The sequence below is a fragment of the Stylophora pistillata genome, chromosome 10 (assembly GCF_964205215.1).
Source record: "Stylophora pistillata chromosome 10, jaStyPist1.2, whole genome shotgun sequence".
Classification (NCBI taxonomy): domain Eukaryota; kingdom Metazoa; phylum Cnidaria; class Anthozoa; order Scleractinia; family Pocilloporidae; genus Stylophora; species Stylophora pistillata.
In genome coordinates, this window is record NC_142528.1 from 29,333,118 (window position 1) to 29,349,575 (window position 16,458).

A 16,458-nucleotide genomic window follows, 5' to 3' on the forward strand; every position below is an offset into this window, starting at 1 on the left:
AGAACAATACCCGGACCGAGGAGGAGAAGGTGGAAAAGTACGAGGAACTAGCATACGAGATCAGAAGGATCCATGGAGCCCCGAAAGTCACAACAATACCTATCGTAGTTGGTGCTCTCGGAAGCATATCGAAAAGATCAAAGGCCTGGTTTGGCAAGTTACTGTGTACCTAACTTCCTGGGAAGTGTTCAATTATCGGCCATCCTTGGAACTGCTCATCTGTTGCGAAAAGTGTTGTGTCTCTGAGCTACGGGAAGTTGCTGAGACACAAACAACGTTACCCAGTGGAACACCCGACAACTAGAGAAAATTGAAATAATAATAATAATAATAATAATAATAATAATAATAATGACGGTTGAATATCAGTACATCCATGGTATGGTTCTTCGCTTGATATAGAAGTAAAATAAGGAAAAAATAAATAAAAATACATAAATCTGAATTATGAATTTGTAAAAAGTTAGGTAATAAACAGTAAAATGCAATTTTACAATATTTACATAATTTAAAAACTAGGCAAGAAGTTATTCCGCCCTATTCCGGCAGCGCTCCCTTAAATACTTAATATTTACTTACTGAAGGATTCAAAATTATCACAGCATTTAACATTGGATGGCAGAGAATAGGCCATTTTACAGTTGTGTACTTAGTTGCCAAGCCTTTGATTTGGAGTGAGGCTGAAGGTGACCTTGTCGTGATATAGACCTGTATCTAGTTAGCATGATAACAAAGTGATTTACATTTGAAAGGCAGTAAGGTTTGTATCATAACAAGGTCACCCTTAGCCTCACTCCCACTAAAAGGCTTGGCAACCAAGCACACAACTGTAAAATGGACTATTGAAGAGGGCTGCCGTGCTATACTGAAAAGTATCCGAGGCATAGGGAATAACTAGATTTATGGTACTTGATGACCGTAAACATCTAGCATGTCTTACTTGCTCAAGCTGAAGGTTTCTGGGCCAATCATGCTTACATATATAAAGCCTGCGTCTTAGGTTTACTAACTTGTTCGATTTCTCCCAAACTCTCTAGGGTTTAGATGGGGCTATATAAACATGGAAAAGGCCCTCTTTGGCTTGAAAGTTTTTTATTTGTCTTTGCACACGCGTAAGATTTTGCACGCGCGTAAGAAGATTTTGCACGCAACACAATTACACATAATTTCAATTCTTAACGCGCAGCGCATTGTTTCGTCATTTGAAGTCTGGCAACGACTGAAAATATGGCGCCCATAGAGACCCCGCGACAGTCCGACAGATGGCTTAAAGGAAAGCCGTCGTCACATCTTGATCATTTTCGCAAAAGTGGCATTGATCCATGCCGAATCTTGGAGCCCAAAAGAAAGACATTGCAGTCACTAGAGGCTGAAAGAATTATGACCGTCTTTCGAGACATGGTTAGGCGGATGGAAATCACTACAGCTCTGCCCTATATACTAAATTCATTACCGCGATTTTCCGTTGTTTTCGGCCAGGATTTGACATCGCGTTTGAGCAGTCATTTGCAGTTACAACGTGCATACGAAGAGGCGCTTGCCGAGCTGGGGAGAATTTCAAGGCAGAATGTCGAGCTTCAAACGGGTACCCAAACAAATACCCAGACAGAGGCTGGATCAAGCAATGTGAAATTTAATAAACCCAGTATCATCATTACTTCTGTCAATGGAAATCAGTTAGGAATTGTTCTCGAGAAAGAAGTGGAATTTCTGGAAAAAAAAATTAAATGCTCATTGAGGGAAATATTCAGGTTTTTTAAAAAGAATCCGAAAGCAATTGAAATGGTCACAGGTGAGACAGGCTCAAAATAATGGTGTCAGATATTGGTGTTTTCATTAGATAAATGCTTCAGTTGTATATCAAAGCGATTACATTTTTTATTTCAGCATTCTAATCTTTCTCCTGAAATTTATTGATAAAAGAATCCTTCGAATCCTTTTCGCCTCCTTTATATGTTTTTCTCTTTCTCACTGCCTTGCGTCACTGTAGAAGTCGCGAACGTTTTATTTTTTGCATTATTTGTGATTTCCATCACACTTGCTTTCTTGTAAACAGAAAGCAAACCGGTCCGTAACCGAGAGTATACAGCTTTATTGAATAAGCTGACATCAGTAGAAAGTATCATGAAAGAGAGGCTACTGACGTCACCATTCGAGGAACAAGATATGAAATTGCAGTTAATGGAAATTATTGACAGAGAAAAGAAAACAACCGTATTACGAGAAAAGCTTGAAACAAATTACCAGGTGGCTGTGGAAGCGAAGGAGTCTGAGGTAAATTCGTGATGTGTTACTTGGTGTAAGTTCATAGAGGCAGTAGTTAGATTGAAAAAATGATAGTAATAACAATAAAAAAGGAAAAAGGACAGTTGGTTAATGTATCTGGTTTAAATCCAAGGGGACAATCTTCCCCAATTCAAAACAACCAGTTGGATAATATTACAATAATTTGCGCTGAAGTGAACTCTTGTCGAGATAGACTGCATACCAGTATAGTGGGTCTTTTGTCTCAAGCGGATCGTGACATACAGCGATGGTCCATGATCGTCGAGCAAAATCGAAAGAGTCCTGTGTGATGATTAAGATAGAGTGCAAGTAAACCTTATCACGGTCCTGATATAATGAAAATGTTCAGTTCGAGCTGCGATCAAGAGGTCGTTTGAAAGCCTTAGCCACTTTAAAGATTCGTGCCGAACGACTTCAGATTGCTTTTGGATGCTCAATCACTTAGTGCCTCGGGAGTCCTGTATATCGTCAAGATCACCGACGTAACTGTAGAAAGTAAGATTTATGATGTAAATAGAAAAGAAAGAAAGAATTGAGCTCGGTAAATAAATAGAGAAAGATGTGTTCGTCTTGTCACGACCATAGGACAAAGAAAAAGAAATTAAAAAAAAAAAAGATTCATGTTGTTTATTCTAAATTTAGGAGTCATAATTTCTTACCCATGTTTGGGGTATCCTCGCACACTTTTTACAAAGTTTATATACTCTTTCAGATTTATGAACGAGATATAAGAATTCTACAGCTTCAGCAAGACTTGCAACTGATCGAGAAAATCCATTCTGAAAAACAGCAACGAACTTTGACAGAAGCCTTGAAACAATCTTCCCAGGATAACAACATGTCTAAGGCTAAAGTGGCAAACTATTGCGAAGACATATCCCTGTGTAGAAAGAAAATCCAAGAGGATAAAAAAGAACATCGAAAAAATGAAACCCTCTTGAGGAAGGTTAGATGTTCATGTATACTTGTATAATCTTTGTGGATGTTGTCTTTCTTTTCTTTCATTTGCAATCTCCTTCTTTCACGATCACTTAGATTTAAGAAATAATAAAGAAAAGTGCAAAAAAGTTGTGATGATAAGGATATTAAGACTTCCATAGGGATACCTTTGCAAGAAAATAATAGATAAATATCTGATATGTTTCATGACACTCCTATACATTTGTGGGTATTAGAAGAGATTCAAGATGGCTACGGAAGTGTTCAACTGGGTGCAAAAATACGATGCTGATTTAAGTGGAAGACAGGTAAGGGATCTTTGTTTTACACATGAGATGCTTCCTTCAAAAAGCAAGAAGGCTTTGTAAACTTTTCTTAATCATACAGCCTTTGTCACAGCTTTAATATAATCTAAATGAAGGACGTTTACGGTGTGGCCTTAAAGAAATCTGGAGAGAAATATCGAGCTTTATTGATCTCAGACGTTGATCATGAGATAACCACATTTATTGCAATGACGAATAGATTTCTGCTCGGAGACATATATTATGTAACGCTTAAGAGGTGAATGAGCTAGACTAAATGTTTACACACTAGTTACACCTTTCCAAGCAATCCCCATTAACCAGAAGAAATAGGTAGAGACTGGAACCGGATACCATATAGGATTTATTTAAGTGCCTTATCACGTTTGTCTGCGCCATTTTGCAAGTGGATATGAAAATACCCATGAACCCTTGTCAGGACAACGACAGCTACTCAGATTTTGATAAACCACAGTCCATGGCATAGAAATCACCCACCATCCATGATCTTTTTATACACTTTCTTTCGAATAAGCACGTTAAAACGGCCAGACAGGTGATAATTTTTGGCCGAAGAAACCTGCAAATAGATTACTGAAAGTGCACTCAAAGCCAACGGAGGGAGTAGGGATCCTGATAAAATTACTGATTACTAATCCGAGCCCTAACTCTAGTAACCTTAAGAATTTGACTTGTAGGACGAATACGACCTTTACACGCGCATGTATGACGCTGACAAAGAGCAACTCGGGCAACTTCAAGAGCGGTTCTCAATCTTAGAGAAACAGTACGACGCCATTATCGAGGAGCGACGGGTCGCGGAAGAGGAGAAGGCGAGAAAGATGGAAGAGGAGAGAAAACAGAACCAAGCTGCTGAAGTTATACAAACCGTTTGGAGAAATTACCAATTCAGAATACTTATGCGTGCCAAATCAAAGAAGTCCTCAAAGAAAGGCAAAGGTGGAAAGTGATTTGAATTAACTAACCTTTAGAAACTCAGACCGTCATTAATTTACCATTCAGTTTTATTGTGGATCTCATTACAGTTTGCCAAGTTTCCATTTAAGTACAAATAAATCATTATTTTACATTACTTATGAATATCTGCGGATTTTTATGCATAGATGAGCTATGATCACGTCTTTGAACTGAGGTCCCGTAAAAATGTGTTGTAAGGAAAAAAAGAAAAGAAAACGTTGAAATTTGATTTCAACTTTGTTAAATTCTTTTGTATGATAATAAGATAAATCAGCTGCTAAAGTTAAAACAAGGATATACCGTTATCATTATGAGTTTATAATCGCCGGGGGACGGTACTTTAAAGTAAAGACCAGGTATCATTTGCCTCTAGGCTACGTTAAATTATAGCGACTGGTTGATTATTACAAAAGTTGCCGAATGTCTGACTCACATCTTATTATACCTCCGAGCAAAATACTTCTAAAGATGGCTATGTTTCAGGGGAAAAATAGTTTCAATATACACGCATAGGTATAACCAAATTAGAATGGAAGCTTACCATATTTAAATTAAACAATAACAACAACAACAACAACAAAAAAAAACACAAGGAAGAGTGTTCATACACGCGTTTACTCGAACACCCAAACTGTCATTGAATGCCAGTATTCTACATCCCCCGTCCCCCTTCTATTCTTGAAGTGGTGAAAAAATCTTCGATCATCGATTTTGTTCTTCCATGGCGAAGTCTTTCACTTGAGTTCGATGTAGAGGTCTGTTTCGTAAATTTTATATCAGAATAGCTTCCTCCTTGTCTTGTTCCTCGAAGTAAGTAACATTGATGTATGTTCTCTGGAAAAGTAACGCATAAAGAGGACACATGAATTTGTGAAATACATAATTTAAAAATTCTTCCCACCGACTAAACTTGTTTTTCCTCGTTCGCGATAAACAAGGCCTAGAATATTAGAATGACACCTTTCCCTTAATCGGTGTCAAAGGAAACTCCAACTGCTCCAAAACTAATGATAAAACATACTCTGTATGGGAAGTAAACTTTAGGTTAGCAAATAACACTGTATTATCTAACTTTTCTCTACTACATCGAGGAACCTCAGACAAAAGAACTAACATTGGTTTCAAAGGCCAAAGTATACACAGCAAAATATTATATGTCCCCATCTTATGATGGGAAATGGAAACAAACTAGAGACGAAAACAGGAAAAAGAAGACGGATTTCAATTGAGCTTTCCGGGTCCACTCACAGTTTTTTGTTGTAAAAGCTCCTCTAGCACCTCATAAAGCTGATCAAATGATGGACGTTCCTCAGGGTTCCTGTGCCAACAGCCTAACATAATGTTATAACTAAAAAAGTAACGCAGAAAACACTTTATTAACTTAATTACATAAAGCTTAAGCTGAACTCAAATTTAGACCCCCAAAAATAAAAGGCTGTTTTTATACTGATCTAAAATTTCAACGGCAGTTTACAGTAAAATACGCTTATTCGTGCCACCGCATTGAAACACTGAAATCAAACATTTGCTGACAAATTACTCCACAAATGAATGATAAAAATACTAAGAACTAATACATGAGAGAAATCACTGAAACGAGAGCTCAAAGCGTTGTTTTCTGTGAGTTCAGATTCTAGATCCCTGTGAAGAAACTTGTCTCAGGCGGTTGATTTTGATTTACATTATCAGAGTTTTAGTGGAATTGCCACCAAAAGCCATCTTGTAGCCTGGCAACCGACGCAATTTAATCGCAAACTACAAATTGAAAAACACCATCTTCCCTGACAAAAAAAGGTTTAATTCAATTTTTCATCAAAAGCTGTTTACACACGCTTTTTTATTCCGTCAAACAACCGCTTACGTGGGGTTCATTGATTGATTTCACGATAATATGCACAGATAAGCTATTGACATGTTAAGCTACAGACGCTGTTATCATTTAGGATAACTATTACCAGAATATACATGAGCTGTTTGCTCACAGAGGTCTCGCTATTTTGCGTCAACTGATTGCACACAAAATAGAACTAGATAAACAAGTGAAAAACAATAGAGGGGTAAGCTATGAAATGTTTAGGTATTTTATGAGAGTCTGTCTTGGAAAACAATGGCCGTGAAGAATGAGTTATCTGGGAGACAAGTTGCTGTTTGGAAATTGCACAAATATGGCGATATATAGAATTTCCAAAAAGTGATTTTCAAACCAACTTCTTAACTCTGCGGTTGGGTATCATGTAGCTGTAAGCATAAATTCTCACCCCTTCCACAATCAAGCTCAAAATTGCGAGTCTTCTTTGGGGATTAAGTAGCTTACTAATTTGTGCAGGCAGGTCGATGATGAACACGTTTGGGCATGCCCGGATATATGGCAGATATAACCTGTCCATGCAATTAGGTTGGCATGAAAGGTATAGATAGGACTCGTTTATGTAGAGGCAATTTAGAACTTCCTCCCCCCCCCATTGAGATGGCGCCGCCCCCCCGTGAGATGGGGGGGAAACGCTTGGCAAAGTTTTATATTTTTTTCTTCTCATTATTGTGTACGTGCTTCCATTCGTTTCTGGTACTCAACATGATTTCAACCATATATGCGTCCACAAGAAACTATAAATCGTTTGTTAGTATAAACTGCCTTGTATCAGACCGGATTTATTCAATTTCAAATTTTTTGTTGGCTTTATTGGAATCGAGAGAATTAATTCAGTTTCCCTTTCTACACAAGGAGGCATTAAAAGCTCAACTTAGGATTCATCTATTTAGAGTTATCATGGCCAGCCCTGTGTAAGTAAAAGGAATAAAGTGTTCTTCAACGTTGTCAAAAAAAAACTGCAACAAAATTGAAAACATGTTGGCTGTAAAGATGAAAAAAATAAAAATACTGTAGATATAACTCAGTAATCTTGCCAACAAAACAAAGAAACCTATAAACGCAGATTGACACTTCCAGGTTGCAAATGTCGCTACAATAAGTGCAAGTTTATTTTTTCAGCTACCTAGTATACTTATCGTTATACTATGTTTTATCTTTTTGTCATAATGTATCTAAAATTAAAAGATACAATACGACTTACAGTGAAATAGGTCTTTGTTTAAGAACATATCCATCCACCATCCATCAATTAATTAATAAGCGAGTCCATCAATCAATCGATCGATCGATTAATCAATCAATCAATTGATCAAACAGTTAATCAATTACCTGATAATCAGTTAATCAATCAATTAATCAATTGATCGATCGATCAATTCATCAGTCAATTCTAGGAAGCAAAAGAGAAAACAAACAACGAAACGAACTTAGCATACGCCCATACTTATTTCGTGGAATAGTTTGTCCTAAGGCAGTCACCGCCTGTAAGACATGGTGGTGTCGTATAACAGATCTTGAAAGCTGTCTATAATATCAGAGTTTTGAGTTGTTGCTTTCTAATAAACAGTTCATAACAGCAAGATCACATAATAAAATTGAAATATATTCCAGGACTTTTTAGCCGAACACTTATATATTGTTTGTGCTATAGAACTATGGAGTAACACTTACACTTTAAAACTATCAATTGATGAGTTTAGAGAAACAGTTAGATTAACAGAGACTTTCCATAAGGAAGATAAGAAACACGGAAAGTAACCCAAATCGGGACGATCGTACTTGGCCTGTGCCGCCTGTAGTTGTGGGTGTGGCCGTAGTTGTGGGTGTGGCCGTAGTTGTGGGTGTGGCCGTAGTTGTGGGTGTGGCCGTAGTTGTGGGTGTGGCCGTAGTTGTGGGAGGGGTGGTGGTGGGAAGAGTATTACATGCTTCCGTGTCGCAGCACTCTACGTTGCAGGATTTGATCTGCGCTAATTTCGCTGCCTTTGCTTTAGCGTCTGAACAAACGTATTGTTGAGTAAGTGAGCAGTTCACAGCCGAGGCACTGGTGGAATTCACCTGAAAAAAAGAGCAGTATTTAATACATCACAATCCCTGGAGAAAAGCAAGTGACTGCTTCTGGGAGAGCCTCAAGGAGGTTAAACGTTGGCGGTGAAAAGGACAAAACATTTAGCCGCCAGGCGTGATAGCCATTTTACCCTATAAGACTTCCCTCTAGAGGTTTGTTAGGGAGAAAAACTAATACACTGAGATTGTCGTAACTCAGAAAATAATATCGTCAACGCTAGTGTTGACAACGGGTTGAGTTATTTTCTACCGTTTTAGTAAAACCTCTCACAAGGTAACAGAGCCAATAAATCCGTGTTGAAGTAAGGGTCTTTCTTTGCATTTGCCTCGTGCTGGGAAAATACAGCAAGGGGACAACGCTAGGTTTGCATTCGTAGAACACAACCACGTCATAATGTCTAATAAGATATTCCTTTTTTGGCGCCAACTATCTGACTTCAGGTTCATCGAATGACCAGTTATCATCTTGAATCTACCTTGACACCACAGCCAAATACAAAAGTTTTGATGGTTGCTGCCAAGGCGAGTGCTTCAATCTGGGCTGTATAGCATGTATCATACGTCCGGTTTTCCCATAGTTGAGTCAGATTCTCTGGTGGAGGCTGAGTGTCACAGTTTACTTCTACCTGTTCGGACACTTTATCGCACGTTTTGGGAATCTTCTCATCTGGTATGCAAAACTTGCAAGTTATCCCCGAGACTGAAAGGGGATTTGAAAGCGTGATGGTTAGGATAAAGTCCGGCAGGATTTTCCAGAGAAGGGGGAGAAAAAGGGTCGAAGTGCTGAAACTGTTTCAAAATTTCGAACATAGTAATGCCTCCCTCAAACATATCTAGCAAAGTGACGAGTAATTTGTAACTGCTTAAGACAAATCTCGATTGAATTAGAATTTTTACGGAGCATGATGACATGATGCAAATATTCTTTTACCACTCTAAAAATTTCAATATGTATACAGTTGCGGATTTCAAATGAATCATAATAGAAAAACTTGTTGATTGGTGCTAAAAATCTTTTTAAATGTCTCATTCTTCGCAAGCATTTATGTATGTTGAAACATAAAAGCTGAAAATTTTTATAAATACAAATCTCACCACGAGAACAATATTTTATGACTGAGAAATTTCAAATATTTGCACACACGAGATGTAAAGGACCATGTTTAAAATAAATAACGATAAAAATGAAAATAATTTCATTGTAATTGGAGTTTATTATCAGTGAGAAGTCCAATCAAATTTAAGCGCGCTCAAAAAGCTTTCAATGTGCTTCATTTTTGTACGTTGGGAATACTGTTGAGAACCAAGTAAATAATTTTCTTTAGGGGGTTTCGAAAATATTAGAAACAATGAAACATTCTTATTTTTGTCCGTGAAGGTTTTTTTACGTTTGGGTAACAGCTGCCTATCCACGCTCATGCCTTACTGAAATCGTGTGATCAGCATGGCGTGAAATTATTGATATTTGATTGGTGGACTTCATGTGGCATGACAACACGTGCGGCGAATCTTGTTATTTATCACAATTTCCTTTTTCGGTGATGAAAATGAACATGAACGTGGTGTCGCTAAAATTATTAAAATGTTTTTATCGCTACGAAATCAACTTCTCTAGGATTACCTTTGCGCCGACAAAAAGCTTTTTTGAAGAGAAAGAAAAATATCTGCGAATGTTTAATGCACCGTAGCATAATATAAAGCAAATCTGCTGTACGAGGGTTGTAATATTGCACAATTTACGAATAGCTGTTTTTCGAAGGATAAATGTTGTTATTTTGATTTAAAGCATCAAACTCTGCATTGATTAAACAACAACCTTCCTGAGAAAATTATGCTCTCTACAGAGAAATTTGCAGAAGTTGTATCCCGTGTATTTCCGCAGCAGCGTGTGCTGAACTGTATTTGGAATTTATCCGTTATGCAGGGATTATTTCCAAGTTTCATTATATTTTTCGTTTCCCTACCATCGGTTGAACTAACCATTCATAGCTGTAAAATGAGATATGCCTACTTGCGATCCTCAATTAAAGTTATAATACTCTTTTCATAGAGATTTAGATGAGTCGACAATGCTGATGGCGTACAGACGTAAGATTTAATACAGCGTAAACAAGTAAATAACATTGGATGAACTCACCCCCTGGGAAAGAGAAAAATGTTAAAGTAGTTGTGGGTGTGGCCGTAGTTGTGGGTGTGGCCGTAGTTGTGGGTGTGGCCGTAGTTGTGGGAGGGGTGGTGGTGGGAAGAGTATTACATGCTTCCGTGTCGCAGCACTCTACGCTGCAGGATTTGATCTGCGCTAATTTCGCTGCCTTTGCTTTAGCGTCTGAACAAACGTATTGTTGAGTAAGTGAGCAGTTCACAGCCGAGGCACTGGTGGAATTCACCTGGAAAAAAGAGCAGTATTTAATACATCACAATCCCTGGAGAAAAGCAAGTGACTGCTTCTGGGAGAGTCTCAAGGAGGTTAAACGTTGGCGGTGAAAAGGACAAAACATTTAGCCGCCAGGCGTGATAGCCATTTTACCCTATAAGACTTCCCTCTAGAGGTTTGTTAGGGAGAAAAACTAATACACTGAGATTGTCGTAACTCAGAAAATAATATCGTCAACGCTAGTGTTGACAACGGGTTGAGTTATTTTCTACCGTTTTAGTAAAACCTCTCACAAGGTAACAGAGCCAATAAATCCGTAGTGAAGTAAGGGTCTTTCTTTGCATTTGCCTCGTGCTGGGAAAATACAGCAAGGGGACAACGCTAGGTTTGCATTCGTAGAACACAACCACGTCATAATGTCTAATAAGATATTCCTTTTTTGGCGCCAACTATCTGACTTCAGGTTCATCGAATGACCAGTTATCATCTTGAATTTACCTTGACACCACAGCCAGATACAAAAGTTTTGATGGTTGCTCCCAAGGCGAGTGCTTCAATCTGGGCTGTATAGCATGTATCATACGTCCGGTTTTCCCATAGTTGAGTCAGATTCTCTGGTGGAGGCTGAGTGTCACAGTTTACTTCTACCTGTTCGGACACTTTATCGCACGTTTTGGGAATCTTCTCATCTGGTATGCAAAACTTGCAAGTTATCCCCGAGACTGAAAGGGGATTTGAAAGCGTGATGGTTAGGATAAAGTCCGGCAGGATTTTCCAGAGAAGGGGGAGAAAAAGGGTCGAAGTGCTGAAACTGTTTCAAAATTTCGAACATAGTAATGCCTCCCTCAAACATATCTAGCAAAGTGACGAGTAATTTGTAACTGCTTAAGACAAATCTCGATTGAATTAGAATTTTTACGGAGCATGATGACATGATGCAAATATTCTTTTACCACTCTAAAAATTTCAATATGTATACAGTTGCGGATTTCAAATGAATCATAATAGAAAAACTTGTTGATTGGTGCTAAAAATCTTTTTAAATGTCTCATTCTTCGCAAGCATTTATGTATGTTGAAACATAAAAGCTGAAAATTTTTATAAATACAAATCTCACCACGAGAACAATATTTTATGACTGAGAAATTTCAAATATTTGCACACACGAGATGTAAAGGACCATGTTTAAAATAAATAACGATAAAAATGAAAATAATTTCATTGTAATTGGAGTTTATTATCAGTGAGAAGTCCAATCAAATTTAAGCGCGCTCAAAAAGCTTTCAATGTGCTTCATTTTTGTACGTTGGGAATACTGTTGAGAACCAAGTAAATAATTTTCTTTAGGGGGTTTCGAAAATATTAGAAACAATGAAACATTCTTATTTTTGTCCGTGAAGGTTTTTTTACGTTTGGGTAACAGCTGCCTATCCACGCTCATGCCTTACTGAAATCGTGTGATCAGCATGGCGTGAAATTATTGATATTTGATTGGTGGACTTCATGTGGCATGACAACACGTGCGGCGAATCTTGTTATTTATCACAATTTCCTTTTTCGGTGATGAAAATGAACATGAACGTGGTGTCGCTAAAATTATTAAAATGTTTTTATCGCTACGAAATCAACTTCTCTAGGATTACCTTTGCGCCGACAAAAAGCTTTTTTGAAGAGAAAGAAAAATATCTGCGAATGTTTAATGCACCGTAGCATAATATAAAGCAAATCTGCTGTACGAGGGTTGTAATATTGCACAATTTACGAATAGCTGTTTTTCGAAGGATAAATGTTGTTATTTTGATTTAAAGCATCAAACTCTGCATTGATTAAACAACAACCTTCCTGAGAAAATTATGCTCTCTACAGAGAAATTTGCAGAAGTTGTATCCCGTGTATTTCCGCAGCAGCGTGTGCTGAACTGTATTTGGAATTTATCCGTTATGCAGGGATTATTTCCAAGTTTCATTATATTTTTCGTTTCCCTACCATCGGTTGAACTAACCATTCATAGCTGTAAAATGAGATATGCCTACTTGCGATCCTCAATTAAAGTTATAATACTCTTTTCATAGAGATTTGGATGAGTCGACAATGCTGATGGCGTACAGACGTAAGATTTAATACAGCGTAAACAAGTAAATAACGTTGGATGAACTCACCCCCTGGGAAAGAGAAAAACATTAAAGCCACCACAACGGCAATGGAGTAATTCATGCTGGTGATTTACTGAAGAGAGCTTAGAACAGAGTTTATGGCAAGTGTTCTTCGTCTAAAAGTGTAGTGATCCAGCTGCAAGTTGCAAACAGCTGAAATATTCCAAATTCAAAATATAACCTGAAAGGTACAAATTTTAGTTGCCCGGATGAACGGTGAATGGTAATTTACATTCTAATTTACATGTTCTGAATGGACAAGCAGAATTGATCACAACAAGTGATTAAGTGCAAAGGAGACGATATTGAAAACACCGCTCTTGTGGAGATTTCACTCAACTATTGCCTTATTTTCCTTTACTTTCACAAGAGAAGTCAAAGCCTTGGTAAAAAACAAAAATGTGGTCCTTTGTATGCTATTAGTTACGGAAATCGCATAAACGCAAGTACATTTCGTGACCTATGCTCGTAGTGATGTTTTCAAAGTTTTCAAAACATCGCCAGGAGGAGAGGGGGGGTTGGGTTGACGGGAGTACGAAGGGCCGGGGGGGGGGGTTCCAGCCTCCTCGAACGAAAATCTCAAGGGTTTTACTCTCGTTTTAAAACGGATCTTATCATAGGAGGTTTTATTCTGCCAAGAACGCTGCGAGAAATTTGAATAGGTGGTTCGCACGTTAAGTCATTGCCGCCATAGTAGATGGAAATAAACAATAGATATCTCATTAGCTCCTTGTGTTCGTCCACTAGCATTTTTTCCTTTTACCATTGTTGCCTGTGTCCCTAGAGATTGATTGTAAACCACTTAAGCCCCGGCCAAACGAGAAATGTTTAGCCACGCAACAAGACGCAACATTGTTGGGTCGCCCAACATGTTTTTATGGAAGAGGGTGGCCAAACGATATCCAACAAAACGCAACATTTTCGTGAATCCATGCGTGACGTATGCGTGACGTCTATTGTGGCCTCAAAATTACCCACAATTTACCGCTTTGTTTGTCAAAATTCAAGATGGCGAACTGCTTCGATGACGATGCTATATTACAGCGTTTAGCAACCACGGTTTTACTCGATATTTTGAGCGATGATGAAAACGAAAGGCCTGCCAAACGCGGGAAGACTAGGCAGTGGATTAAGAGGAGAGGAGAAAAGGGATATTTATGATAATAACAATAATAATAATAATAATAATAATAACAATAATAATAATAATAATAATAATAATTTAACATTTATTTTGCGAAAATTAACATGTGGATATGATCAAATGCGCATCACAACACTCTTCGGGAGACTTTGGCCGGACTGCATCAGCAGTTTACAAACAACCTTATTTGAAGATGCCCCCTCCCCCCTATTCCCAGTAAACAGGCCAGACCACATCACAGTAATCTCGTGACTGGGTTCTTTAACGTCCCCTGCCTAACCAAATTGACTAATTAATAGATGTAGGAGACGGGACCTACGGTTTATTCGTCCTTATCCGAGAAGACTAGAATGTCTATCCATTTCTTGATATTATGGAAAGGTAGCGCATACTCCTCAGTTATTTTAAGACCTTTAGTGTTGGTCCGGCCGGGGCTCGAACCATCGACCTCGACCTCCCGCACAACAGTCCGGCGCTCTAACCAATTGAGCTAACCGGGAGGCGGTTATTTTGAGAATATTGAGGCGATATTTTGAGAATATTGTAAAAGAATTCCGCGTGGAAGACACTTCAGGCTACCGTGAGATGATGCGAATGACCCACAGTTCCCAGGCTACGAGGTGAAGCAATATAACATCATTATGGGTGCCCTCGGGGGGTGGTCACGGGAGCTGGATGTCATGATGCGCGAGCTGGTGGGAGGCAGAAACACAGACGTACTGCGAAAGATGCAGAGGGCAGTGCTCTCGGGCACGCTGAATATTGCCCGGACTTTCAAGGTGGCAGTTTGAGTTCCTGTTACAAGGAGGACCGTAGACACAACGAAAGAGTTTTTAGGATTAGTTAATTTACATTTATTTTTTGCTCCATGGCTCACAGGTTACGGTTTTCGCCCTGTGCTGCCTGATCAGAATGTAGCACTCAGTTGATTTCTCTGCGATATAATAATAATAATAATAATAATAATAATAATAATAATAATAATAGGTGAGGATTAATTGGGACATGACTATCTACACAGACAAAGTGCTGAGGCATAATCGGCCAGACATTACCCTAATTCATAAAGACACACAGAAATGGACACTTATTGATATAGCTGTGCCAGCGGATCAGAACAATACCCGGACCGAGGAGGAGAAGGTGGAAAAGTACGAGGAACTAGCATACGAGATCAGAAGGATCCATGGAGCCCCGAAAGTCACAACAATACCTATCGTAGTTGGTGCTCTCGGAAGCATATCGAAAAGATCAAAGGCCTGGTTTGGCAAGTTACTGTGTACCTGACTTCCTTGGAAGTGTTCAATTATCGGCCATCCTTGGAACTGCTCATCTGTTGCGAAAAGTGTTGTGTCTCTGAGCTACGGGAAGTTGCTGAGACACAAACAACGTTACCCAGTGGAACACCCGACAACTAGAGAAAATTGAAATAATAACAATAATAATAATAATAATAATAATAATAATAATGACGGTTGAATATCAGTACATCCATGGTATGGTTCTTCGCTTGATATAGAAGTAAAATAAGGAAAAAATAAATAAAAATACATAAATCTGAATTATGAATTTGTAAAAAGTTAGGTAATAAACAGTAAAATGCAATTTTACAATATTTACATAATTTAAAAACTAGGCAGGAAGTTATTCCGCCCTATTCCGGCAGCGCTCCCTTAAATACTTCATATTTACTTACTGAAGGATTCAAAATTATCACAGCATTTAACATTGGATGGCAGAGAATAGGCCATTTTACAGTTGTGTACTTAGTTGCCAAGCCTTTGATTTGGAGTGAGGCTGAAGGTGACCTTGTCGTGATATAGACCTGTATCTAGTTAGCATGATAACAAAGTGATTTACATTTGAAAGGCAGTAAGGTTTGTATCATAACAAGGTCACCCTTAGCCTCACTCCCACTAAAAGGCTTGGCAACCAAGCACACAACTGTAAAATGGACTATTGAAGAGGGCTGCCGTGCTATACTGAAAAGTATCCGAGGCATAGGGAATAACTAGATTTATGGTACTTGATGACCGTAAACATCTAGCATGTCTTACTTGCTCAAGCTGAAGGTTTCTGGGTCAATCATGCTTACATATATAAAGCCTGCGTCTTAGGTTTACTTAACTTGTTCGATTTCTCCCAAACTCTCTAGGGTTTAGATGGGGCTATATAAACATGGAAAAGGCCCTCTTTGGCTTGAAAGTTTTTTATTTGTCTTTGCACACGCGTAAGATTTTGCGCGCGCGTAAGAAGATTTTGCACGCAACACAATTACACATAATTTCAATTCTTAACGCGCAGCGCATTGTTTCGTCATTTGAAGTCTGGCAACGACTGAAAAT

At 38.4% G+C, this 16,458-nt stretch overlaps 3 protein-coding genes across 3 annotated transcripts; 1 reads left to right on the forward strand and 2 right to left on the reverse strand.

The window, feature by feature from the left end:
- The first annotated feature begins 397 nt into the window (after positions 1–397).
- LOC148722605 (dynein regulatory complex subunit 10-like) lies at positions 398–5,100 on the forward strand. The gene is made up of 5 exons (XM_088735014.1): positions 398–1,792; positions 2,057–2,274; positions 2,999–3,232; positions 3,462–3,533; positions 4,229–5,100. The coding sequence occupies exons 1-5, from the start codon at positions 1,228–1,230 to the stop codon at positions 4,499–4,501; spliced, it is 1,362 nt and encodes a 453-aa protein (XP_088591140.1). The 5' UTR covers positions 398–1,227; the 3' UTR covers positions 4,502–5,100.
- On the reverse strand, positions 4,538–7,714 carry LOC111332646 (tyrosine-protein kinase TXK-like). Its single transcript, XM_088735040.1, has 3 exons — positions 7,580–7,714; positions 5,757–5,856; positions 4,538–5,342 (listed from the first exon to the last, which is right to left on the reverse strand). The coding sequence occupies exons 1-3, from the start codon at positions 7,618–7,620 to the stop codon at positions 5,280–5,282; spliced, it is 204 nt and encodes a 67-aa protein (XP_088591166.1). The 5' UTR covers positions 7,621–7,714; the 3' UTR covers positions 4,538–5,279.
- LOC111332643 (uncharacterized) lies at positions 7,464–13,174 on the reverse strand. The gene is made up of 5 exons (XM_022938030.2): positions 12,976–13,174; positions 11,315–11,538; positions 10,580–10,829; positions 8,919–9,142; positions 7,464–8,433 (listed from the first exon to the last, which is right to left on the reverse strand). The coding sequence occupies exons 1-5, from the start codon at positions 13,028–13,030 to the stop codon at positions 8,092–8,094; spliced, it is 1,095 nt and encodes a 364-aa protein (XP_022793765.2). The 5' UTR covers positions 13,031–13,174; the 3' UTR covers positions 7,464–8,091.
- Positions 13,175–16,458: the final 3,284 nt, after the last annotated feature.

Coding starts and splice junctions, on each gene's coding strand:
- LOC148722605 (XM_088735014.1), top strand. CDS start 1,228: ATGGCGCCCATAGAGACCCCGCGACAGTCCGACAGATGGCTTAAAGGA. Junction 2,275..2,998: donor TGGAAGCGAAGGAGTCTGAG/GTAAATTCGTGA, acceptor ATACTCTTTCAG/ATTTATGAACGAGATATAAG. Junction 3,233..3,461: donor ATGAAACCCTCTTGAGGAAG/GTTAGATGTTCA, acceptor TGTGGGTATTAG/AAGAGATTCAAGATGGCTAC.
- LOC111332646 (XM_088735040.1), bottom strand. CDS start 7,620: ATGGTGGATGGATATGTTCTTAAACAAAGACCTATTTCACT. Junction 5,857..7,579: donor AAACAAAGACCTATTTCACT/GTAAGTCGTATT, acceptor TTACTTTTTTAG/TTATAACATTATGTTAGGCT. Junction 5,343..5,756: donor AGCTTTTACAACAAAAAACT/GTGAGTGGACCC, acceptor TTACTTTTCCAG/AGAACATACATCAATGTTAC.
- LOC111332643 (XM_022938030.2), bottom strand. CDS start 13,030: ATGAATTACTCCATTGCCGTTGTGGTGGCTTTAATGTTTTTCTCTTTC. Junction 10,830..11,314: donor TATCTGGCTGTGGTGTCAAG/GTAAATTCAAGA, acceptor TCTTTTTTCCAG/GTGAATTCCACCAGTGCCTC. Junction 8,434..8,918: donor TATTTGGCTGTGGTGTCAAG/GTAGATTCAAGA, acceptor TCTTTTTTTCAG/GTGAATTCCACCAGTGCCTC.